Here is a 25,585-nt window from a genome sequence, read left to right on the forward strand (position 1 = left end):
TCATGTAATATGACATAAAGTTAGTCATGATGGCGCACGGCGGTTCGTCGGTGGTTGGTGCGGTGAATGCTTCATTGTTTTTCGGTATCTACGCTACGGATCTACTTTGTCAGGAAGATTATAGTGTAGGCCTAGCAAGTAGCAACATATTTATTGCCATAATAAATAACTACAGGAGCAAAAAGCAAAAAGTTGCAACCACCAACTACGTTAGTATCAACTTTTGGGATGGTCGAGATTTTTCTGTAAAATGTAAATAAATTGTTATTACATTTCATCCTTTTTATTTCAGTACGGGAATGGTAGCTGCTGTATTTGTCCTATTTTTCTGAACAAATTTTTGGTGAGTTGCGTGAGGATATACAATCACAGGTACATTGGCCTTTGCTTAATACTGAGTTTACGCGATGGAACTACACCCCTATTGAAATGTATATTTGGTCTCCCGGCACAGGAATACTATTCGAATGAAACATCGTATTCCAGTTGGATGATAATTATCTTACAGTGAATTCTGTATGTGCAAACTCATAAATGTATAGCAGAATCGCCTGATCCGCGAAATGTGCAACTACACCGTTGTGTTATATTCATCAATGTAATTGATGCCGCTGATGGAGGACGATTCTTCGTGATATTTAGTAAACTATGCTGGAGCTCCAGAACTAATATTTGACTTCGATTCGATGCTAGGATAACACTAATCGATTATGACTTCATATCGACCGGAGCCACTGTATCCTGTGCGTTTGTGTCCGGGATGCTTGGATTAGAAAAATGAAAGTGCAGTGACTAACGAACAAGCGAAGTATAATCTCTAATTTCATTTTTAAACAGTGAGATAGTAATTATGAAGCGGCGGTCAAGCTTTGATATTGCTTGTATGCAGCGCAATTTGCAATTGGCATTGAGAGGATTTCGTAAAAGCTGTGCAAAATTCGGCCGTTAGCAAAAATATCACGACCGACAAGTCGAAACAGTGTCGGTTCAGTGTGCAAATGAGAGATTCTTTTCGTGTCTTATCTTAGGCTACGCTTATCACAGAGACTTCAATGCATTTCAACGCAATTTTTCTTAACAATTATCTAGCTGGCACATTGGACCTTTTGACATGTTGATAGAGATAAGACATACAAATAGGATTAGCGTGAGGTGCTCTAATTGCGTGCGACTAATTATACAAATATTAAGCATGTTGCACTCTGAAACTGCTTACTTTAGACCAAAGGCACAGATTTAGGACACCTCATGGTATTGCATAGGATATGATTTTTCTCAGTTTTATATATATAATTCTTTTTTTTTTCTTAATTTCGATGTGACGGTCGTGGTAAAATATAAGATTTTATTCTCATTCAAATAAAGACATGTATAACCTAACAATGCGTTAAGTTTATAGATCTACGCTGCAGTTGGCAAATCCATACGAATAGCTTTTCTGCTTCGTTTTTTGTTTCGTTTTGCCTTTTGAATTATCTTCAGCTGCATTCTATTATCGCGTAAAAATCCTTGAATCAATGTATTCAAGATTACATCCGTTATTTTCTCAAAACAATCTTGACAAGCTGTTTCGTCAAATGATTCATACAATAAATACTCCTTCAGCCGGCCTTTAACGCCATGCCTGTTTTGGTAGAGAAATTTGCGGAAAAACCGCTTGAAAGCATATAAGGCCGTTAAGCCAATATCCATTAGCGAACTATTGGGCATTGTGACTCTGCGCGTAGCAATGACTGATTTGATTCTGCAAAAGGAGTAATTAGCATTTTGAAGAATATCCGTATCGTTGTGGTCTGCCGTTAGCTTCTTGTGGCACTTCTTGTGCGTTATTTTGCGTGCAGCGGCTCCTGCTATATATACTAACGCATTTAGCTCCTTCGTCGATGCCTCACAACCATCTGATTCAAGTGTCTTAAAACGGTAGTTTACGGTAGGTTGGGTCGCAGGGTTACACAGGTTTAAAAGATCATTTTCATCCAGCAGAGGTCGAGTACAGTCCGCTTGACAGTTTCGGCCGTCATTGGTTTCTTCGGTTGATTGAATCATGGAATATTTAAACGCGCTGCCAAATTGTAATGCGTTGGGGCAGTCATTAAATCCCCCTCTCCGGCGAATCTCCGCGAAAAAGTTTTCAAGACAATCCTGACATAAAACATTTGAGCACAAATATTTGCACTTATAGCGTTCCTTAACGTGTTTCCAAATCCATTTAATGGCATTTATATTGTTGATGAATCCTTTTATGTAGTGTGGATACCGTTGGCACAATTTCAATTGTTTAGACATTTCATTTGCCTACAATAAACGCATTGCAGTACGTATGTAACATATCTATTAAAAATTGACTGATTTTGGATGGCGATAGAAAACAAACTACAAAAGATAATTAAATGGAACAAATTTTTCTTCTATCCTACATTTATTAGGCATGTACGGAAAAAAATCAACAGTATTATCAGTTGATTTGAGGCAGCCAAGGCGAAAACGGTCAAGCAATTACTCTCGATGCTTTGTTTGTATTATCAGTTCCACGCCGGAGCAAAGAAGATGGACTGTGGCTATAGATTACAGAACCGACAACGCAGTCTAATACCACTAAATTTCGAATCAAAATGGAGAGTTGACTTTATTTATTATGGTACTTTCCAGTTTGGCTCAATATTTAGCTGTTTTTGAGAGCCTTGTCGGATTTATTAATCTATAATCTCTGTACTGCCGCTGGAAGCATATCTGTCCCATGTTACAAAACACGAAAATGGGAAAATCGCACTCAAAGTTGAAAAACTGTTTTTTTCTAAAATTATTTAGTTTTTAGTAACTAGTTTAGTTTAGTAACTTCAATCAATAACATCAATAACAAATTGAAAACATTTTATATGAAACGATATAATGCAATGAGACAATCATGCGTCCAGTTTGTTAGTGAGACAAATTGTCTTCAAATTTTTTTCGAGTTTTTCTAGGATAAAGTTTTCAATTCATATTTTTAAAATAAATATCGAATGTATACAAACTTGAAAGTTTTTCGACATTGTCTCAAAGAGAGACAAATAACATCAAAGCTATATAATTTTAGGAAAAATTAATTATTCAAATTTGAGTGACATTTTCTTCATTTTCGTATTTTGCGGCATGGGACAAATATGCTTTCAGAAGCAGTTATGATGTTGGTGAAAAACATTTTTACCACGAAGCGCGACGTCGGGGTCATAATGGATGACGATCCCTAATCCATTGTTCATGTTACACTCAACCCGATTATATGCGAAGAATAAGTTTCGTGTAAACCAAAGGCGTGCAAACTCTGAAATTCGTGTAAAAGTTTCGAAATTTGCAAAAGAAACGCGTAAAAAGAAATTTTAGCGTATATATAAAATTTTCAGCAAAATTATTACCTCTTTTACGTCGAAACAAGTGTTGGTTGTGTAATACATCCGTTGAAAACCCAACTTAACTTTTTCGAGAAATTCCAAATGACAAGAGTTTTCAGTAATCGGAGTTCTAAAAGGCTGAAATTTTTAGCATAGTAAATTCTATAAATAAATATATTATGTATATTTGTTTACCTTTCCAATTGAATCAGTATACTTCTCCTTGGAATTGAAGACGTCAAATAATTTGTCGTGTAGGTGAATAAAATCAGCTGTAGCTAAAGCACATTGCGGAAGCTGCTCTGTGTTCACGTAGTACCGAATACCAACAGAGGTAGTTTCACTGAGTGTTCGTGTAGCTAATGCTACATTCATCGTAGCAAACGGCGGTAAATCTATGCATTTTTTGCTCAATTTTGGTACGAGTCGCAAAGTAGATCCAATATCTACTTGAAAAAGTTGACGAATATGTGAAAACGAAGCAATTTTCTCGTCGTACACGGCGTTATTTTTATACAGAGCGTTTCGCGCACTTTTAGTCAAATGAGGTGCATCAAACATTATTACAATTTCTGTGCCATCTATTTCGAACACGGGATTCGACATCGTGACGCCTAATTCTCTTGCCATCTTCATATTGGTGGCAGACTGATCCATGACCACTACCATTGGATGCATGTCGCATTGTTGAACAGCTCGGTAACTCCTTTTAATGAATTCCAACTGGACCTTGCTTCCCAAACTATTATGGGCTAATAAGTATCCGATCGGCTAAAATACAGAAAAAATAAATGTTTAAACATCGTCTACCTAGGCTTTTATACGAGCCGTCACATACCTGTTTGTACCTTGAATATATTCCCGATGCCATAATAACTACTGCTTCCGTTGCCAGTTTTAACGGGTTATTTTTTTCTATTCTTCGGGATCTACCATCACTCGGGAAGCCATAAAAGGTGTCAGCCTTGGCTAAATAGGACAATTCCGCCTTGACAGACATTCCGTCGATTGCCATTGCAACAATACAATCTTTTTCTATTTTCTTATTCATTTTTTTTTTATTAATGACAGTAAAAATGGATCAAGACCCGGACCTATACGAACATGCTTGTGGTAAGAATAAACGGTATTTCTATGTGGCAGAATCAAACGCCCAGAGTGCCTCACATAGCGATATGCACGTGGCCCATTCATGTAAGTTCCTGCGGCAAATTTTATGGTTTCGGCATGCCATCTCCGTGCTGATGGCTTACGTTTCGCATTACGAAGACTATCAAAGATAACAGGATTTTCCAAAACCATTTTAACTAACGACTTGTTAGCAGTCTTATGTCTATTTAAAGTTTTCAGTTTACGTCGCAAACCATTTATGGTTTTCTTGTGCTTCATCATTGAATTGTATCTGCGCAAACTAGTTTGTTCAGAAACAAAAATTCGCCGATTTAGTTGTTTTATTTTATTTTTCAGGTCCGAATTAGATAGTTTTTCAAGCTGCAATTGGTTACGGATGGACTGATCTGCCGCGAAATTACTACTTGCACAGTAATTTTCTCTTGAACAGCTGCTATCTTGTGTACAGCAAGAATCATTTCTGTCGATGTGGTTAAATTCATAGTTTTCCTCTGCTGTAGTGCCCCGTGTACAATTTATCAAATTCAAATTTGAAGATTCCGAATCCTGGAAAGGCGCCGACAACGCTGCTTGCCACTTTGTGAAATCATCATCTTCAACGAACTCGGTCAACATAGACATTTCTTCAGATTTTTGGTAAAAACTATGTGAATTGTATAAGAAGTATTACTAGAACTATTAACATGGAAACTCTTTTTTTTACCTCTAGTTGGTTGCAATTGACCCATGCGATCTAAAATTTTCTGTGCTGGTCTCAATTTGGTATGACGAATGCAATTCAAGCTGTGCAAACAAGCTAGTGTTGATAAATTCCGTACCGTCAGGAACGTTTGAATCTGCTTGATATTGATAATTTTCTTCAACACACTTGATCGGTTTTAACATTTCGCTACATTTATGATGCATAAATTAATGCAAATTACATACAAAATACACATAATACAAAAGTATTAGCTACATCATATATTCGTAAATTATGGTTCAGTCATTTTTGTTTACCTTTCGACAGTTACATTTAGATTCCCTATTTCCGTACAATCAGACACATTTGGTTCGCTTTGTGAAGATGGTGAAGATGATCTTATATCGAAGGATTCCATGTTGCGCAACGGATCTAAAAAATCAGAGGGGTTGTGTACAGGACACGACCGCATATATGGGTGACGCAGGACTACGTAAGTCTCTTTGTAGTCATAGTAGCATGTATTCATGCTTGTAATAGGGTGTTTGCAGAGTGCATATGTATTGAAGAGCTGTTGGGCAGGCAAAAGTGACAGCTCCATATAAACTTAGGGGGTAAGGCTTGGAAAGGGCGAGATATTTTAAATAATTTAAAGTCTTCATTGAAAACAGAAATTACTATTTGCGTTATATGTATAGCAAGGTAATATATCTGTTTACTAATTAACAAATCTATTTTCAACAAACAAGCTGAAACGCGGTAGAATTGATCAAAAATGTAACTATTAACTATGTTAGCGGGATAAACCTGACCAAATATCTATAACCAGCGATTCCTTTCGGCCAAGAAAACAATAAATTATACTAAAATCAATGCTACATTCAGTTGTTTCGAACTTGGCCTATGCGGCATGCTACATCCGAAAATCATATTTTTGGGTCACCGATTTAATGCTAATTCACTGAAATATTAGTTGCTAAATGTGAACATATATATCGGGACACATTTCTTGGGTGATTTAAACATTAATTGTTTCGAATGTATAAATAATTTTAGAAAAAATGATCATTTTATCCAACGCGTTTTTGCTGCATCGAATAGGAAAAGATGCAATGTATGCCTAACAGACGTCTTGCATGTGTGTATGTAGCGAAAGCCCTATCATTCGATTCTTCATGTATACATGCTATATGCAACATATATACATGCTGCATGCGTTGTATGTAACATTTATCAAAGGAGTAACATTGCATACGTTCAATTCTCAAAAGATGCATTTGAATACAATTTAACAAAATAAAGAGCACAAACTATTGATTTTCTGCTACCTTACTGAAATTAAAGATTGTTTTTATTACCCATGGTTCCCCATGTTGAAGGGATTTTACCAATTCAATTCTATTTTATCAACACCACATCTTTATCGTCGTATTATAACCGAACACTACAGCTGTAGCACATTTTTCCAACACAGATATCAAATTCGCCGAAGTTTAATCGTCTCGCAGTAAAGAATTTGCGATCTGTTGGGACAGCGAACTTGTGTCATTTTTTCTGGCACACTTCCCTAACACAGACATCAAATTGGACTAGGTTTAATCGCGTTCGTAAGAAATCTGTTGGTACGAGGGGGCTTTGTCACTCTTTCTGGCGTACTTCCCAAGCAAGGACATCAAAATGGTCTAGGTTTAATCGCGGTGTTAAGAGATCTTGTTGAAATGAGGAAACTTCGTCACTTGTTTTGGCTTACTTCCCAAGCACAGATATCAAATTGATATAGGTTTAGATCATCGCAAAGAATCTTCCAACCAATCACGAAGCGAGAATTCTGGTAAAACATAAGTTCATTATTTCCAATTTTTCAATAATTCAACATGAAGAATCCATACTTTTCTTCATTTGGGTCAATTCTTAGAAGATTTTCCGATCGATTGGTGTAAGAATGTTGAAAATCGATCGGAAAACCGCTGAGCTATTAGCGCTCAAAACCTTTCATTTTTCGTGACGCTCGCATTTTTCGATTTTTTGGAATGACACCCTATATCAAAACTTGCCGTAAGACGTAGTCCTACGTCAAAAGTCTCTTGCCATTCTCCACAATCGTCGTCATATATGTAATCAACTGATTGAGACATCGGCACAGAACCGCAGTGCAATCTAAAAATACAGTGTACATCACATATAGGTACAAAAAGTTAAAAATAAATGTATACCGTTTTTTACCTTTTCCTTTCTGCATCATTATCGCGGAAATCAGTATACTGAAAGTGATCAGAACACACTTTCATGCGGCTCAATGCTTGTGGTCCTTTCCATCGAAATAATTGCATTGCATTCACAGAATTGCAGGCTTTGATCCATCTGAAACATCTACAAGAATGTTGGGTTAGAACCCGAATTTGTCTAGACTAGAATACATCGTACAATTGTTCGTCCGTCGGAAATTTGAAATAGGATATTCCATCGTTTTTTCCTTCTTTATTTGAACACCAATAATATTCACACTTTCGCCCCATCTTGGTACAGCAACAAAATTTTATTTTATCGTAAACAATGTTTAACTTAAATGATTTTTTTCGACTTTAGTTATCACATTTATCGAGTTTCGACAACTGCTTACTAAATCCTGCCTACTGCACGTAAATATCAACACGGATTAATGATGCTCTTCGCATACACCGTAAAGTGAAAGAAATAGCAAATTTTGCACCTTAGTTTAGGTGCATAGGTACTTAAGGAGTGAAGAGTTACATTTTCACAACGATTGAAGCGACCTCAAGTTTTAGTTTGCCAGTTATCATGACGTTTATTCGAGGGGTGTTTAACGAGGGGTTTTTTATTATATCTCATTGATACCTTTTACACACTTTCCGTTTTTTGCCTGGTAGTCTGTTCTCTGTGTTTTAATTTTCATGTTTCAACATTAATTTTACGTGGCAGCATTCGCTATCTGTTCTGCTAAACTATTTACCTGTCTTTTCTAAGGCGTTTTCATATGTGCTCTTCAATGTGCTTACTAAATTTTTAGATATGCCTTTTCTGAACTTGGTTATATCTTATGACTGAATCTTTAATTTAATTCTACGAGTTGGTATAAGTAATGATGACACTGTGCTGCTATCGTCACTTCTCCTCAGTGTTCAATGTTCCGACATTCCTCTTCCTGGTGATGCTTACTTCCGGTTGCGACTAATCTAGTTCTCCGCCTTTGCTACCTGGCTGAATGTTAGAACCCCAGTGAGTTTACAAAATGCAAAACGGCTTGTAAAGACTATTGATTGTTTAATGAACCAGTTTTCCTTGTGTGGTTACGATGCCCATCGCGTACTATCAACGTTGAGAAGTGTAATCCTAATAATGCCTATGTTGGTGCTGTGGTCATGCTACTTTATCCACTTTATAATTGAAGTAATTGTTTCTAATCTCACTTATTTTGACGTGACACAATTTTTCTACCTTGTTCTACAGTCCTCTATGTTGGATTGAAAAAATTTACCTTTGATGGTGTGCATTCAAGTTTTCATAACATTGCCGTTGGGTAATATTCCTTTTCTTAATCATTTCAGTTTTCTTTTTCCTATGGTGATCGCACTTCAATGCCTTGTACATTTTACAGTGTTTAGATATAAAGGTATTACTTCTTATTTTGCTAGCTTCTCATTCATAAACCTTTTATTCTTAAAAAATATATCATATGCTACCATTACCAAATGGCGGGTTTGTGTCGCTGCTACAACACCTCTTAAAGATGGTTATTTAATTCATTGATGTTCTTTGCGTTGTGCAAATTTTAATGCGTCGTTCTTTTATAATGTTTCCGATTAAACTCTGATAGTTTAATTTGCAGTTGTTTCTGTCGTTTTTTCCAGTTATAAAAGAATATGCGAAAATTTCCTTTTCTATTTTCCATCATTCCGTTAGTCTGATGGTGCAATGATTCTGTACCAGATAGATCGGCTCTATCCGAATCCTCTGTCTGTGTGTTTTCTTTTTTAATATTGTCATAAGTTACCTTAGCTATAGAATGCGTTGTAACTTCTTCTTTCGTTTTAATATCAACAAAATGAAACTGCTGATCCTTTTTGTTGTCGACTACCACAATTCTACTGTCACTTGAGTCAATTGTAACGTTATTCTTTAAGTTGTTCATCCGAAACGGTTTTCCCGACTTGTTCGATTTATTTCTGGTAACACAACTTGGAATGTATTTCTTTTTAAAACGACTCCAAAATGTCGTACCCGTTTGTTGTGCTTCTAACATATATTTTCCTTCGATTGCTTTAGTTTCATGAGATATTAATGTTTCATTGCCGTTCATACTTAAACCATTTTCTATTTCAAACAATTCTGTGTCATTCATCTCGACTGATCTTTGGAGTTCGTCGCAGTTTGAAAATAACTCTTTTTGTTTGGCCATTGGACCAGTTTTGTGAAGTGAGTTGACTGCATATGTTACACATTGTAATCCATTTGGCCATTTATCCGGCGGCCTTTTAGCAAATTTCGAACCGTAGAAATATTTCAATTTCATAATAATATTCTTCGTGCTTTTGTAAACAACACTCTCCCGTGGTAACTGACTCAAAAGATCTTTAATTGGAGTGTCCAGGTTTTCACTAACGAAGATATTTCCATGCTCGACCGTTGACTGTATTCGAGCGCCTATTGGTATTCCAAACTCAATCGATTCTGATACTATTGAGTCGATTACTGCTGCTTGTAATGATGAATCCAAATCGTCTCTAGTATCTACTGCTGTTTGCTTCGGTTGTATTCTAAGAGGTAGTGCTTCTTCGACATACTGATAAACCGTAAAAGTCTTTGTTGAACTTTCAATAGATCTAGGTATACTTAGAATTTCTGTATGTTTTATTTTCTCAGTAAATTCCGATCCTTGCATTACATGTTTTTGTTTATCATGGCCTTCCGTCGACAAATACCTCTTAACTGGCAATTCGGTGCTTTTGAGTTTTCCAATGCTTATATCGTTGTGTTCGACTTCAGGATCCAAGGGAATAATTGATGTTTCCCTGTATACATCCAACATCTTCTCGTAGCATAATTTAGTCGGGGGACTTTCCACGCCAGAAATAATCGAATTACTACTGAAATCCAAATAATCCGTTTCTTCCAGTAATTCTGGTGACAACTTGCCATTTCTATTCTCCAACTTTGTGTTCGTCAACTGTGATGTTAAAGGTGAAGTATTAATATTGTTTTCCAATGATAAATCATGCAATGACGTTGACTTATCTGGAGGCAAAGTTATTTTATTTTCCCGTGAAACTATGGCTGTCTTCTTAACTTGATATGTAGATTTTCGATCCGCTTGACATTTCTTGTCGACTTTATCCTGTTCATTCTTAGGATTATAAATACACTTATCTCTTTTCTGAGAGCTCAGTGTTAATTTTGGAGAATCGATCTTCCGTTTGTTCTCCTGGTCTACGGCATGATCCGTAACCTTTCTGATTTCCATAACAGAATCAATATTATTGTTGCTGGTTTCTGGTGGACGCGTCAGTCCTTCAATTAATTTAAGCGAACACTCAGTATCCGCTGAAATTAATGTTGTTTCTGCCTTTTGGCGTTTCAATAAAACCGAGAATGAACTAGATGTGTTACATTCAGCTGGAATCTTTGAGAATTCTTTCTCTTTTTTAGAAATCAAAGTTTTTGAGACTTTTTCCTCGTGAACTTTTTCTGAAGCAATCTCTTTTTGCTTTTGAGCTTTACCAGAATGTTTATTATTATCAATTTTAACAAACGGTCTTTTAATTTTGTTTCCCTTTTCAAAGCTCCAAATTCCAGTGCATGTCTTTTGAGAGTTCGTAGACAAGCTATCAACGATTTTACGTTTATTTAGGCAAACAACTTGTTTTATTGCCATGCTCTTCGTTTTATTATTTACCACACTTTCCTTAGTGAGAGTGTGAACTCCTTGTGAGTTTTTACAGATAGTCGTCTTCTCACCGACTTCAATCTGTTGCTTAATTGCAAGTTTATCCCTTACAATTCCAAAAATGTCTTTGTCTCTATCCGGCGGACTTATTTTATTAAAACTGAGACAATCTATGGTTTCTTGATTATTCGAGCATATTACTGTCGCTCTATCTTCGGTGTTCCTTCTTAGGCGAGGATGAAAATGTTTTGGCGGTTGCCTTGTACGCCGCATACTTTGCATTTCAACTTGTGGTTTCAACCAATCGTTTAATTCGCTCAAGTTCTTGACTTGGTTTCCTTTAGTTTCCTTAGCCCACGTGATTTGTAAACTAAGGGATAATCTGCTGATAATTTCCTCTACTAATTGAGGATCATCTAAATAGCAATAATCCTTTGATGCATTGATGTCCGAAACTAGATCATCCAAAGCATTCGAACAATCCGTTAAGATTGTTGCACTACATGTAGACAGATCCATTAGAATCTGCTTTTTCTCAAAAACTGCAGCTTCACTGAATCGGTTAGCTGCTTTAATTGTTTCGAAGCATCCTCCAAAATACTTCAGTTCTTGATCCGTACTTTCAGGATTGAACGTACCTTCCTCGGTCGTTTCTATGTTATTTTGTATCAGCCTTTGTCGTTCTTTGGTTGCCCAGTTTTCTTCTGGAACTTGTGTTTCATTTGCGAAACTCATATCGTCCGTTGGTTCAACTTTGTTTTCCTTAGATAGAATTAATTCCCCCATACCATCTCTATGGTTTTCAGGAATCCTCGATTTGCAATCGTTAGATTTCAGCTGCGTTGCTTCTTTTTGCAACTTGGCACGTAGGTCTTCAATTAATGCACATTTGATACAGATCCAGCGTCCTGCATCGGTTGGCATATTTATTAATTGTGCGCAAACCAGGTGGAAATACCTGTCGCACTCATCACATTGGACCATGCTGTCCGTGATGTCCTTTCCAGTACATAAACGACACCTGCCGTTGGGGTTTTTCATGAAGGAATCCATAACTTCTGTTGACGTGTTACTTTACAGGGGAATTTGCCTTTACTCCTAATCCTGCTGGTAATAGTTTCGATCCCTATGATCGGTAATGGTGAAAACTTTAACCGTCCTTGGCGAACCTTGATACTGTTTCCAATACTTAGTGGCCCATGTCCTCTTGACTTGACCTTATAATTTACATGTCGGTCCTCCTTTTAGTTCCGATTCATGTCCAAATGTGGCCGCTGCAGTGGAATACCCAAAATCGATTCCAAGTTCTGCAGGCCTTTTAGTGGTATCCGCTATCCTTGGTTAGCGGTTTGCTAGGTTTCCTTTAACCGTGCTTGTCTTGCCAGGGGAATCTCTTTCCTCCTTCCTGGTCTTTTAAAATATGTAGGCACTCTCCTTTCTAAAGTGCTACAGGATTTTATCGTGCTGAATGCTTGCCAGGGGAATCTCGTCCGTCCTTCCTGGTCTTTAAATGTCAAACCTCCTCTCTGAACGTATTGACCTTGCCAGGGGAATATCTTGGTCCTTCCTGGTCTTTAGAAATCGTGCTGATCTTGCCAGGGGAGTCTTTCGTCCTTCCTGGTCTTTTTTTAAAAAATGTGAGCACTTCCTCTAAAAATCGTGCTGATCTTGCCAGGAGGAGTCTTTCGTCCTTCCTGGTATTTTTTAAAAAATGTGAGCTCTTCCTTAAAAATCGTGCTGATCTTGCCAGGGGGAGTCTTTCGTCCTTCCTGGTCTTTTTAAAAAATGTGAGCACTTCCTCTCTGGAGTGACACCAAAATGTTACCTCTAGGGTATAAAATTGAGAGTAACCTGACTGGTCCTTTAAGAAAATGAGTAACTTCAAAGAAGTTTATCTTTGAACTTACTAACCAAGGTCCTTCTCCTAGTCGGAAGGCTTAGAAAGCAAGTAGGTAAACTTTTAAAGTACTTTTCGGATTAGAAAGAACCTTACTGCGTGTCAGTTTAACTCTCGTTTATTTTCCGCAAAACTTATCTATTTATACGTTGTTACAGGTAAATTCCTTATGGCTAATTGGAGTGAAAGTGATAACTTTGGTTTTTCCTATCTTTCGATACAAATTCAAATCATTTGATCCAGGTGTGGTGAAAAGAGATAGAAAAGTGGGAAATTATTTACGGCCTGATTCCCTAACTGTACCTGGTTGGCTGGTATTTCCATTTTCGTGCATTTATTCTTAAAGGGCGTAGACAATCTGACCTAATGGACAATACGAATGATTTACTCTGCCTGTTCCTTCCGCTAGTCAAAACAAAGGTCACTTTCTCCCGGGTTTGCTTTTGACGCTACCTGAGGCGGATGTAAAGTGTGTTCGGACCCTGCCTGATAAACATGATAAGTGCATATAACTGCCTATGCAGCTTAATCACCGAAAGGGGTCTTGCTCAGATACCTGGTCTTGGATTATGGTTTGCTTTGTTGATCCTTTCTTCTAATCTTTTTACAACTCGTACACGCAGGTACTGAAAATACACGATTTATGAACCTACATGTCAAGCCTTCTTTAGTTACCGGAAATAAAATGAATTTGGGATTAGATTAAATAATCTACTGCTGTTGCAGTTGAAAACCGTAATAATCGACTCGCGACATTCGCTTTTATTCTTGTTCTGTGTGTCGCAACTACGTCGCACGTGGTGCGCTGTGATCGCACATTGATGCGCTGTACAGCGCACCACGTGCGACGTAGTTGCGACACACAGAACAAGAATGAAACCGAATGTCGCGAGTCGATTATTACAGTTTTCAACTGCAACAGCAATAATAAACGTTTAATTAGATGCGTCCGTTACACATACAATGTGATATATACAGGTGTGGCAATGTTGGTTAAGTGGTGTTAGTGCAATGAAGAAATTTCATCATGGTGTGGGTGGAATCGTAACCGGACCAATCACGATCAATCGTGACGTCAAGCTCCAAAAACAAACACCATTATCCGACGCGGTTTGTTTTTGTAGTTTGACGTCGTTTTCTGATTTTTCGCTACTAATACCATCAAATGTCTTCATCTGCCACACCTTTTTAAACCTCATTGCCACGCATTGGTACCAAAATGTTAATTTTGACAGGAACCAAAAAATTTGCTGGGAATTCCCCTTTACCGAGGACCATTTGAAAGTTGCCCTCTTCACTCCTCAGTGGTTGGAGAATTCGCGAAAAAGTGATCGTTTGAATCGATGAACATCCCTCATGAACACACACTATTCGCCTGCCTCGGCGATAATGCACGCATCAGCTTTGAATTTTATCACGAACAGAACCTCAATGTGAACATCAGAATTCGTTCAAAAATTGAATATTGAACATTAAATGTGTTCGATTTATCGGATATAGAATTTCCGGGGACGCCAGAAAGTATTCAAAATAATATTACCACGAAAAGGGAATAGTTTAAAGTAGTGTTAGTGGCTTTACAAGCACCAGAAAGCAGTAATTTGCACTTTTGCGTTGCTCACGATATTCGTATATTCAGCGATGCTATTGGCCTTGCCAGCGTTGCTGATATTGTTCAGGGTTTTGCGTGAGAAAAAAAGAAAGTGAAGTATTTTTGCTTTTGTCAACACTCACGCGTTGACAGTTCAGCACGAGATTTCCTGTAAGTGCGAGCAGCCTACGAAATCTCTTTCAACGCTGGCAAGGCCAATGAAGCGTGAGTGTATGATGCTCATTGTTATAGGCGAATTGAACCACTCGCGTAGCTGTTTTATCATGATAAAAACCGTTTGCCGATGCTCGGCGTATATATTCATTTTGCGAGTTTTCCAACCTCTGTCACTCCTACATGAGATAGAGATAGCAACACACCATGCCCTTGCACTTAACCAACATTGCCACACCTGTATATATCACATTGCTCTTACAGGACTTCTCTCGCTTCTCTCTCTCCTTGTCACTAGAGTGACTATATACAGAGTGGCGACAATGTCAAAATTGGAATGATAATTATCTGTCAGTGTCATTCCAATCGAGCAGACGACCTATCCAACGCGTATGCAGGAAAGAGAAAGAAAAACTTTGGAAAAGCCGCATTGCATACATTTGGGATGACTTCTCGCGTAACTTTTCAAAAGGACCTAAGTAACATTGAGAGATTCTCTTTGGTCTTCCTCTCTTCCGATTATTACGGCGACATAAATGCATTTCAACAAAAGTTTTCTTGACGATTGGGTAGGTAGTGACACCAGCAACCGATTTATGCAAGGCAGGTGTTTTAAAGTGCATTTGCATCGCCGTGGCAACCGAAAGAGAAGAGGCACAAAGAGAATCTCTCATTGTTACTTAGGTCCTTTTGAAAAGTTACGCGAGACTTGTCGCCACTCTGTATATAGTCACTCTACTTGTCACGACACGACTGCAGACTGCACGAACCACGATCCAAATCGTCCATTTCTTTTCGAAAGTTTACGCTGTTGGTTGCAGTTGCAGGTTACGTTGATTTCTTTCTTAATTAGCACAAGTTTATTCACATATATAAATGTGACCAAAATTAGTTGAAATCCGGAATGTAGTTATTTAACGCAGGCATGTTGATTTTTAAATCAAATGCCTACAGTATGAATTTTTAACTTCATTGTGTAACCACGTGTACGGTTTTAAGGTAAGGTTATTAAATGAAATTTTATTTAAGTTTTTCTATGATGATAATAAACCTACGAATTATATGAAATTTTCTTTGATTCATATTATAAATGCACCACTATCTGAACGAAAAACACATTTGAAACTATTTCGTTTTTTCCAAAGTAAGCTATTTATAATTTTTATTTCAGGATCCACGATTAAATACCGTGCAACAAAAACGGAAATCGGAATATGCTTTGCTAAAGCGGTTTGTACTTTATCTAGTTCGTTTTAACATTTTTAAAAAATATGATGAGTAATTTAAAGTAATGAGCATAATGATTTCATTTTCTATGCACCACTATCTGAAAAATTCATAGCGCTAAATACGGCACTATTTTCTTCCAGTATTCCCTAAGGTTTGTTTTTGTAATTGCAGATTGAATATACAACGCATTTGCTGACACGCATTCACGGAACTTTCTGCAATTTAACAGGTGCTACCCAAATACAGGTAAGTGTTATTTTTGATTCAAACAAATTTTCGAGTCTGAACTTTGTCCAAACTGTAAATGTTTAGAATTCTGTATCATATGATGATAAAAATCCTTTAAATTGAATGAACCTTAATGATTCAACATCATTATATGCACCACTATCTGAAGATTTGAATTAAATGTGTACATATATGCAACGTTCAAGTTTCACTCTAATACCTTCATTTTTTACCAGGTTGCTGTGTGATCTTCAGGCAGACGAAAGATATAGGCTCAAGATTTTTAGAATCGAGCGGTCGAGTCGGAGCGGATCGGTTTATAAGAATCAATCGGCCAGATTTATGGAAAAACATTGAATAAAAATGAATCAACACAAACTATGTAAGTTTTTATTTTCAAGACATGTCCTATTCAGAAAAATAATTTTCATCCTCCAGCCCTTCTGGCATGTATTGTAGTCCGGATTGCTCCTTATGCATTAGATTATATCCTACACCATAGTTTAGATCTCGCGTAAGTTTAGTAGTGGCATTACGAAGATGTAGTGGAACACCAGGCATAGGTCCTTTTTGATTTTCCAGCGCTGCTTTGCAACGATTGAAAGCGTTATACACCTCTCGACTCTTGGGAGCTCTTGCCAAATATACAGCACAATGAGCAATAATACAATCTGCCTCTGGCATGCCAACTGCTTGAACAGCCGCTAACGTTGCCGTTGTCACTGTAAGAGCATTGGTATCGGCAGCTCCTATATCTTCGCTAGCCATTCGTATCATCCGTCGAACAAGATAACGGGGATCTTCTCCGGAGAGCAGCATCCGTGTACACCAATATAAAGCAGCGTTGTCATCAGAAGCACGAATAGATTTGTGCAATGCAGATATCAGCTCATAATGTTGATCTCCTTTACGGTCGTATAGTAAATGGGATTTCTTTAAGACAAGCGACGTTTCATTACAAGAAAGCATATAAATAAAACATAATTCTTAATTTACCTTTACCCCTTCTCGGATATCTTCCAGCGTAAGCAATTTTATCGCGCTTTCGTCTTCTTGCCGCTGGGCTGCTGCTGCATTCAAAGCTAACTGAAGACTGTTTAGTCCAATGCGTGCATCTCCATCGCAAATTTCTGCCAACCATCGTATACTTTCAACGCTGATCATCATTCTAAAAGAAATAAAATTAATGTTTAATCACCGACAGTTTACGAAAGTTACCTGGGAATGAATTGAAACTTGCTAATATCAGGGTTCTCGTTATTGTTTTCAAGCATGACTGTGTCAAATTCGGATAACGCCCGTTTCAAAATTTTTATTACATCTTCCACTGAAAGTTTTTCAAGAACAATAACTCGACAGCGACTTAACAAAGCAGAATTCAGACTAAAAGAAGGATTTTCAGTTGTAGCGCCGATCAGAGTTACTATTCCACTTTCCACATGTGGCAAGAATATGTCTTGTTGCAATTTGTTGAAACGGTGAATTTCGTCCATAAACAGTATTGTTTTTCGTTTAAACTTCATTTCATTTTTGGCCACCTTAACTGCTTCTTTGACGTCATTAATTCCGCTCATTGTAGCCGATAACTTAACAAATCGCAAATTTTCTTGTTTCTTACAGTGAGTTGCAATAATATGCGCCAATGTTGTTTTACCACAACCTGGAGGTCCCCAAAAAATCATACTCGGGATCGTATTATTTTCGAAAAGAGTTCTTAGCACTGTACTTTTTCCAATTATGTGCTCTTGTCCGATGTAATCGACTAATTCGTTTGGCCTTATCATTTCAGCCAGTGGAACGTTTGAATCCTTATTTTTATTTATACTCGTAGGTTTTATTTGTACCATTTCTTTTCTCTCTGTCGGGCTAACTTCATCATCGGACAAATCAATAATTTGTTTTTCCATATCCGCAATCGCATGGGAACTATCCTCTCCTCTAACCCGTTTACATGAATTAACCGGGCTTGATTTATTGAAAATGCTATAGCTTCGCTTCGCATCTCGAACTGGGTTTTGATTCTGTATGTTTGCTTTTTCTCGACTTGACGATGACGACGACACCGAAGCACCCTCCGCGGAATTCAGGAATAAGCACCGGTCAACATGCTTCTCAATTTCCTCCATCGAAAAAAGTTTGTCACATACGGGACAAGCAGATCTCACGCAGGAAGAAGATGGTTCAGGTTCATCACACATTGTTTGATCTCACATTAATTAAAATTATTTACAATTAAACTCCGACAGAAACTGAACAATATTCAAAAACGTTTGTAAACAACGTGACTGACTCATATTTTTTTAATCAAAATATAGTTCATTGATTGAAGCAAAGATGCCAGAAGTTTTGAAACAAAATTTGTTTTATTTCCTATCCTTAAAACTCCAAACAGGCAGCAGGAACCATTTTTCATTTCATAGTACACAGTACACTATATTATGTTGTATTGTCCTCATGTACTATTATTATTATTTAGTACTATTTATATTATTGTTCAATATTGTTAAATGAAAACTCTTCGGACTAATTTGCGCAGTTGGCGTTCCTGCTTCCTGGTAGCGCAATGAGATATGAATAGGTACGGAAATAAATCCTTTATAAGAGCTAGAGAGAGTAGAGAGACTTAGAGAGTTTCCAACTAAAACAATAAATAATGCAGCTGCCCGAAAAAAAATTTACATTAAATTTTGTAGTAGAAACATCTACAACAGTTTTTATTGTGAACATTGAAGCTCATGGTCAATTTATTGTAAAAGTGTCTCAAAATCTAATTTTATTATATTTTTGTTTCTTGTTTTATGTTATAAAATTGGTCATATTTCATTATAAATTTACTGTCTTTTTTAATTATATTTGGTTTTTTTTGCTTAAAAAAATTACCATAAAAGGACGGCAGAAAATTTTTGTTCGCGAAAAACTAGATTTTTTCGTTGTTAAGATACTTAACAACCCGTCATTTTTATGCTAGAATCTCTGAAAACCCAAGGGTATGTAATCATGCTATCTCTTTCTCATGTAGGAATGAAGAGAGCATCCTTCAACTTAGAATTAGAATTTCCATTGAAAAAAGCGTTAGCTGTCTCTCGGACCGAAACGTCAGAAAAACGGTTACACAGAAATCATATGCATTTACCGTTCGTTTCTCACCCCTGTGAAAACCATGAGTTATGGTGTTCTCTTTCGTTCCTTAGTGGAAATCGGACAACCGGTGGAAACTAGGGTCGTATGCGGACAGACAAGGGGGCACTCATGCGAAGGCTGAGTGTAAACTTTCCGCCTGCAAGACGGTTCTTGTGGGAGGTAAGACTACTAAGAACCAAAGCAGAGAGTCCAAAGCCCTTAAAGGAAGATGGTTTTAATAGCTGTTATCCATGGCTATTATGTAAAAACTTGAATGGATAAATCCGTAATCCAAGGTGTGACGTGACCCGTGCCGAGGGATGAATGGTGGAGGGGATTCTATAAATTCTCTCACCGCAACGGAGCTTGTGGAGTACCAGGGCGTCCTCCACAGCAATTTTCCCTTGCTACATCAAACCGGTCACTGATGAAGTGGACGATTTCCTACCTTGCATGCTCCTTGCCGAAAAACAAAGAAACGAATGAGGTGGAGAGGAACATAGGGGAGGAGCAGGACTTGAACGATGCGCTAGCAGAAGGTCAGTCCTGATCCTCGTCTATCCTCAACACGCCGACTCGTTGTGAGCCGACAAACCAAGATGTGGCTCCAACTCTCTACTCACGGGTCGAGATTCACTCTGCATGATCTCTGACTGTGTTGCCGAGTCTCAATAAGAGAGATCCCAGCATTCTTAATATACCGTGGACCGTTTTTAATCTGAACACTTTTTAATTTGCACCCCGTTGGTTTGCACGACGTGTAAATTAAAAATGGTTCAAATGTCTTTCTCAACATGCCATCATTTGCTTATGCAGACAATGCGCATAAACGCGATTTGTTTGTATTGATCTAGCGTGTTTAATCTGTTTCACATTGCATTTTCCCAACGATTATGATAGAAATCCGATCGGAGAATGAAATATTCGCTGCTTCCAACTTCCAACTGAATCAAACCACCAAAACAATAACACAGAATAGGGTGACCAGTTCACACAATTTCCAGCATATTTAGGGTTGCCAGTTGTTCAAATTACAAACTAACCCCGTTAGTTTGCATGAGGAATCGTTCAAACGAATGGGAGTCCACTGTATAAAATATATAACGTCGAGGATGAAAGTTACTCAAAAGTCGCTGAGTTTCAATAAGAGAGATCTCAGCAAGCTTACCGGTCTTGCGACAGAACATTGTCCGAGTAAATATCATCTTCGGAATCTCGGTTTCGTACAAGATGATATTTTACCTCGGAACATTTGCTCTTTGACAAGAAAATAGCTTATGGAAACGACGCCAAAAGTTACATCGGAAACAAATTTATTTTTGTTTTGTTTTTACAGCATGTGGCAAGTGTCATACTTGCATAGTAGGTTAGTTCCATCAAATACTATGGTTTCTGGGTGGTTTTGCATTTTAATTTCGCTTGATTGAGGAAAAATGAAGAGAGGGTACATTGGCCAGGGGGGGGGGGGTCACGTTATACACAATTCCCCTACATAACATTATTTCAGAATTTATTGACATTTGTGGAGTGCTGTATGTTATTTGTTATGAAGTAATTTGCGGTTTCGTCACTAACGAGAATGCCATTAGCTGAGGCTCGTTTATGTAAGAGTATGAGGGGAGCAAAGAGTGGAGGAGAGGATCCGGGAGTTTGAAATTTGATGTTGTTGATATTATTCCTACTGCAAAAAGCCTTAAGCGAGGGCCCCAGCTGATGTCAAAAAATCTTTATGTGTGTGCGTGGTGGAATACTTCATGCCATTTCAGTATGTGCTAGTGTGTTTATTCAATAGAGGTTTTCCGTCAAAATTTTTTTTCCACTAAATGTTCGGTTTTGACTCTTAGAAATTATACCCATATAAAACTTTCTTTATTAAAACCTCTAACTACTGTAAAAATGAAAAACTAAAATACGTATATTTCAACCCGTCACTTCTCGGATGTATTACATGCCTTTTTGTACCAGTGTCCTCTATTTTCACCACTTCGAAACCATTTATGCCACTCTTTACTCTTGTGGCAAGCAACGCACGAAACGAAAAAGAAGGTAATCATTAGCTTCATTCGTTTTGTCCTTTTCACTCAACCGCTGATACACATATGTCAATATCTGTTGTGCAATGCTGCCAGAAAATCTGAAAATTTTAATAAACAGTGCAGCCGAAACGAATTTTTTAAAACTCAACATTCGTGATTTGGTGAAAAGAAACTCACCATTCTTGCAATTTACATTGTTTGAAAAATCGTAGTAAATTCTAGAGTCAACGAAAAAAATATATTTTTGCACCATTATCACTCGTATTGGGAGTACTTTCGAGAAAAAATAAGAAAAGAAGGGATATGATCTGACGGAAAACCTCTATTGACCTCAACCTTACAGGGTGTTCAATAAGTTCGAATACAACTTTTCATCGTTGTGTAATTGCGCATCATGTGCATTCTGTGTATTGGCATTGGTGTTAAGGGTGTTAAGCTTTAGCCTTATATATTGGCTAACCGACGGGCCAGGTGTCGACTTGATGTCATTTGTTATTTGTTTACCGCGCGCGATGAAGGAGTACCGCAACGTCGTAGTAAAGTTGTATGCGAGAGATGAGCGACCCGGCGACATATTTCGGCGGTTGAAATCCCAAGGGGTGAAGCGGAATTTCGTTTATAACACCATCCGTCGGTACCGGGAGACGGGCACGGCCAAGTACCGTGCTAGATCCGGGCGGCCGCGTTCGGCGAGGACACCAGCACCGGTGGTGAGGGAGCGGGTTCGTTGAATAATGAACCGCTCGATCCGGAAGACCGCTGTTGATTTGGATGTGTCGATCGGGACTGCCCACACCATCATGGCAAAGGACCTGAGATGCAAGCCGTACAAGAAACCCAAGGTTCACGGGGTAACGGAGGCTACAACGAAGAAAAAGCTGCACAGAGCAAAACTGATACTTTCGCGGCACGCTGGTCAGGAGTTCGCGTTTTCTGATGAGAAACTATTCATCTTGCAACAGCCGCACAATGTCCAAAATGATCGGCTGTGGGCGTCGACGTTGGCCAGCATTCTCCGTCCCACATAAACATCCCGCGGTTCCAGAGCGCCGCGTCGATAATGGTTTGGGGGGCCGTTTCCAAGCGTGGAAGCTTCCACTGGTGTTTATCGAGAAACATGTGAAAATCGACGCCGCGTACTATAAGATCGAGGTTCTGGAGAAGGTTGTGGGCCTGGCACTTCGTGCCCTCTACGGGAAAAATCATTACGTCTTTCAACGGGACGGCGCTCCGGCCCACACGGTGAATATTGTCCAAGCGTGGTGTCGGAAGAATTTGACTGATTTTCTCGATAATACTTTGGGGCCTCCCAGCTCCCCGGATCCTAATCCCCTGGACTTTTATGTATGGTCGTACATGCTGACCAAGCAGAGCGAACATAAAGTGAGCACAATGGACCAATTTAAGAAACTCATTTCCAAGATCTGGGACGAGACTAGGTGTTTGCCGCGTGTGTTTCTTTTGAGAAACGTCTCAAGCTAAAAGCACAAAGGGGGGCTGCTTCCACCAAATATATCGTAAAGGTTCTCAATAAACACTGCTTCAATAAAAATTTACTCAGAAAAGGATATCTTGTGTTTTCATTTTTTAAACGCATTTTGAAAGTGTATTCGAACTTATTGAACACCCTGTAGTAATTTCTCAATTTCCGGAACGTTTTGGTTTTCAATTTATATTTATGGAGAATGTATAATGATGTATTGCTGTAAGCCTCGAGGGTAAAATGAGGATATTTTGGAATCTTTGTTTTGGGTGAACTAGTGCGCATCTTCAGGCAGGATACGGCTCCGGACGTTTTTTTCGACTGTTTCATTTCGCTAGCATATTAGAATCAAATGCAAATCAATGTATGAATCCTTATTAAAGTGATCCAATTTCAAATTGCTTCGAAATTTTTTGGTAGGTATAGTCAATTATGAATACTTTTTTTTAAATTTTCAAAGTTGAGCCGTTTGTTCCGCTAATTATTTTTTGTTGAAACAAAGGTCAAAGACTACATATTAAATTACAACAATATATATTTAGTGACACATTTTGTAAAAACTTTCTTTAAAACTATTAATAGGGTATTGTCGTTATCGTCGGGCCACTGTTATGGTCGGGCCATCACGATTTTACAGTTTTAGTAACTCATGATATCTATGATACAACCATTGTAAAACTTCTTACTGTGATAGCTAACTTTTCACAATATGGTGAGTTTCAATCGTGTATTCAAAACACCCGTACTGAATTCAGTGACTAAATCTTACAAAAAAAGTTTTCCAGGCGCAATGAACTTTACTTCAAGAAATGTTTCATGAAATGCAATTATCTAGATAAATTTTGAAAATGTATGAAGTGTGTTGTGTTGCACACGAAGACTATAGAAAATTCCCCTTCAGTAAGGTGTTTGGGAACGCTAAGGTGAAATACTAGAAAAGCGCTATTTGTAAAGGTCGGACCACTTGAGTAGTCATGATTGGGCCACCATAATTTTAAGCGCAGAAGCACAATAATCGCTAGAGAATGTCAGTCACATAAAATGCAATTAGAAATAGGGTATTTGTACCTATATGAGTTGTTGTTCTCGGAATTCATTCTTTTCATGTCTCTATATAGAATTTCAATACGTATGTCTTAGATTTTCTGCGGTGGCCCAACCTACACAACATGGTCCGACTATGACAACATTTTTTGTCTTCACGTAAATGCCTATAACTTTTTTATTTTTCAAGCAATCAGTTCGAAACTTTCTGGAAATATACCTTATTCTTAGACCTTTGCAACGATGTATTTAGATTTCCAAAATTCCTTTTGAAACGAAAGTTATGGGCAAATTCCAAAACGTGGCCCAACCACGACGACACTCCCCTACATGTGCCGATGATGGAACTTGTTTGAAAGCGCCTTGCAAAAAATATAATTTGGGGTGATCACCATAATTTACGAATCCGGTGGCAACACAACACCATATCAGATTTCTCATGAATGTAAGTTAAGTCGAAAAAAGATCAATTTTATCTCTGCAAAATTCAGAAATTTTGATTTATCTTCTCTTTATAATTTAAAAAAAAAACTAAGCTAAAATGCCTTCATTTGTTCGAAACTCCTAGAAAAATACGCTTATCATAAAAAATATAGTTTAATTGCATTTAAAGATATTGAGATAAACGACTTTGCCAAAACACATGATGGTTAATAAAGAAAAACGCATTTAAAGACATTTACGTTGCGTACTCTTCTAGGTCTAGAGCAGCGAATATATAACAGTCTATAATCAAATATGGGAAATTGCTTCCAAATGGGTATATTTTTGTATATATTGTTACTAAATTGGAAAACCTGCATATTGATTCAAGAGGAGAGTTCTTGCCATAAAATCATTAACTTAGGATGTTTTGCTTCGCATTTGTAATTTAAAAATAAAATTTCACTGTAGTCAATAGTTTGGGTTTTAATACGACTGTGATTATCGCACGACACGATGACTTCAAAAGCTCGACCATTGGTGATGCCTGTTAATAAGCTATTTAGCTCCTTCGAATAAAGACTCTCTATAGAGAGTCACAATACAACGGAAGGAAGAAAGAGAAACCTTCTTCAATATCTTATGATCTACATCTCCGTGAAATTTTCTCGAATGTTTCGTAAAGACCAATTACTTATAGTCATTACGTGCCGACTTGATTACAACCATCAGGAGAGCGCAATTTGCAGCCAAAACCTATCATTTCGTACGGCAGAGTGGATGACAATGTGTTAATTCTCGTTCACGTTGTTGCGGTTTGTGGAATCCACCGGGGCAGAAAACGAAACTTTTCCACCACAAATTTACAGCCACTTCAAAAAGTTTGCGCTTTTCAAAATTTTCCTCACGTCGCACCTAAAACGCGCTCGCTATGGCACACAAAAGTCGGCGTGAGCCGGAGATACCTACACCCAACAGAGACACGGTTTATCTCTTTCGGTACTGATGTTGTTACGACTGACGCGACCGAAAAAGGGCGCCAGAGAGATCAACGAATGCAACGGAAATGGAAGTAAAAGGAAAATATGTGGTTTTCCGAGATCTTTCCGAGCAATGTTCTCACGTCGCGCTCGTGCCATTTTGTGCGGGAAGTCGGAAAATTTGTCTTTCGTCTTTGTTTCTTTTAATTTTTTTTAACTGGTTTTTACACTCCGGTAAATGTTGTTGCTCCAAACGACGACGACAATGAGACCGTCGTCTGCTAGTACTGCGA

The 25,585-nt window shown here is 37.9% G+C and overlaps 1 protein-coding gene and 1 long non-coding RNA gene across 2 annotated transcripts; one reads left to right on the forward strand and one right to left on the reverse strand.

Annotated features, from left to right (window-relative positions):
* The first annotated feature begins 15,518 nt into the window (after positions 1–15,518).
* Positions 15,519–16,575, forward strand: LOC128734910 (uncharacterized). The gene is made up of 4 exons (XR_008411991.1): positions 15,519–15,747; positions 15,920–15,978; positions 16,150–16,224; positions 16,443–16,575. It is a non-coding gene; the product is annotated as an uncharacterized LOC128734910 (long non-coding RNA).
* A 39-nt stretch (positions 16,576–16,614) lies between these two features.
* LOC128734908 (ATPase WRNIP1-like) lies at positions 16,615–18,406 on the reverse strand. Its single transcript, XM_053829311.1, has 3 exons — positions 17,425–18,406; positions 17,203–17,374; positions 16,615–17,139 (listed from the first exon to the last, which is right to left on the reverse strand). Exons 1-3 carry the CDS (start codon positions 18,402–18,404, stop codon positions 16,615–16,617), a joined length of 1,677 nt encoding a protein of 558 aa, XP_053685286.1. The 5' UTR covers positions 18,405–18,406.
* Between the last annotated feature and the right edge of the window lie 7,179 nt (positions 18,407–25,585).

Source organism: Sabethes cyaneus, chromosome 2, assembly GCF_943734655.1.
Source record: "Sabethes cyaneus chromosome 2, idSabCyanKW18_F2, whole genome shotgun sequence".
Classification (NCBI taxonomy): domain Eukaryota; kingdom Metazoa; phylum Arthropoda; class Insecta; order Diptera; family Culicidae; genus Sabethes; species Sabethes cyaneus.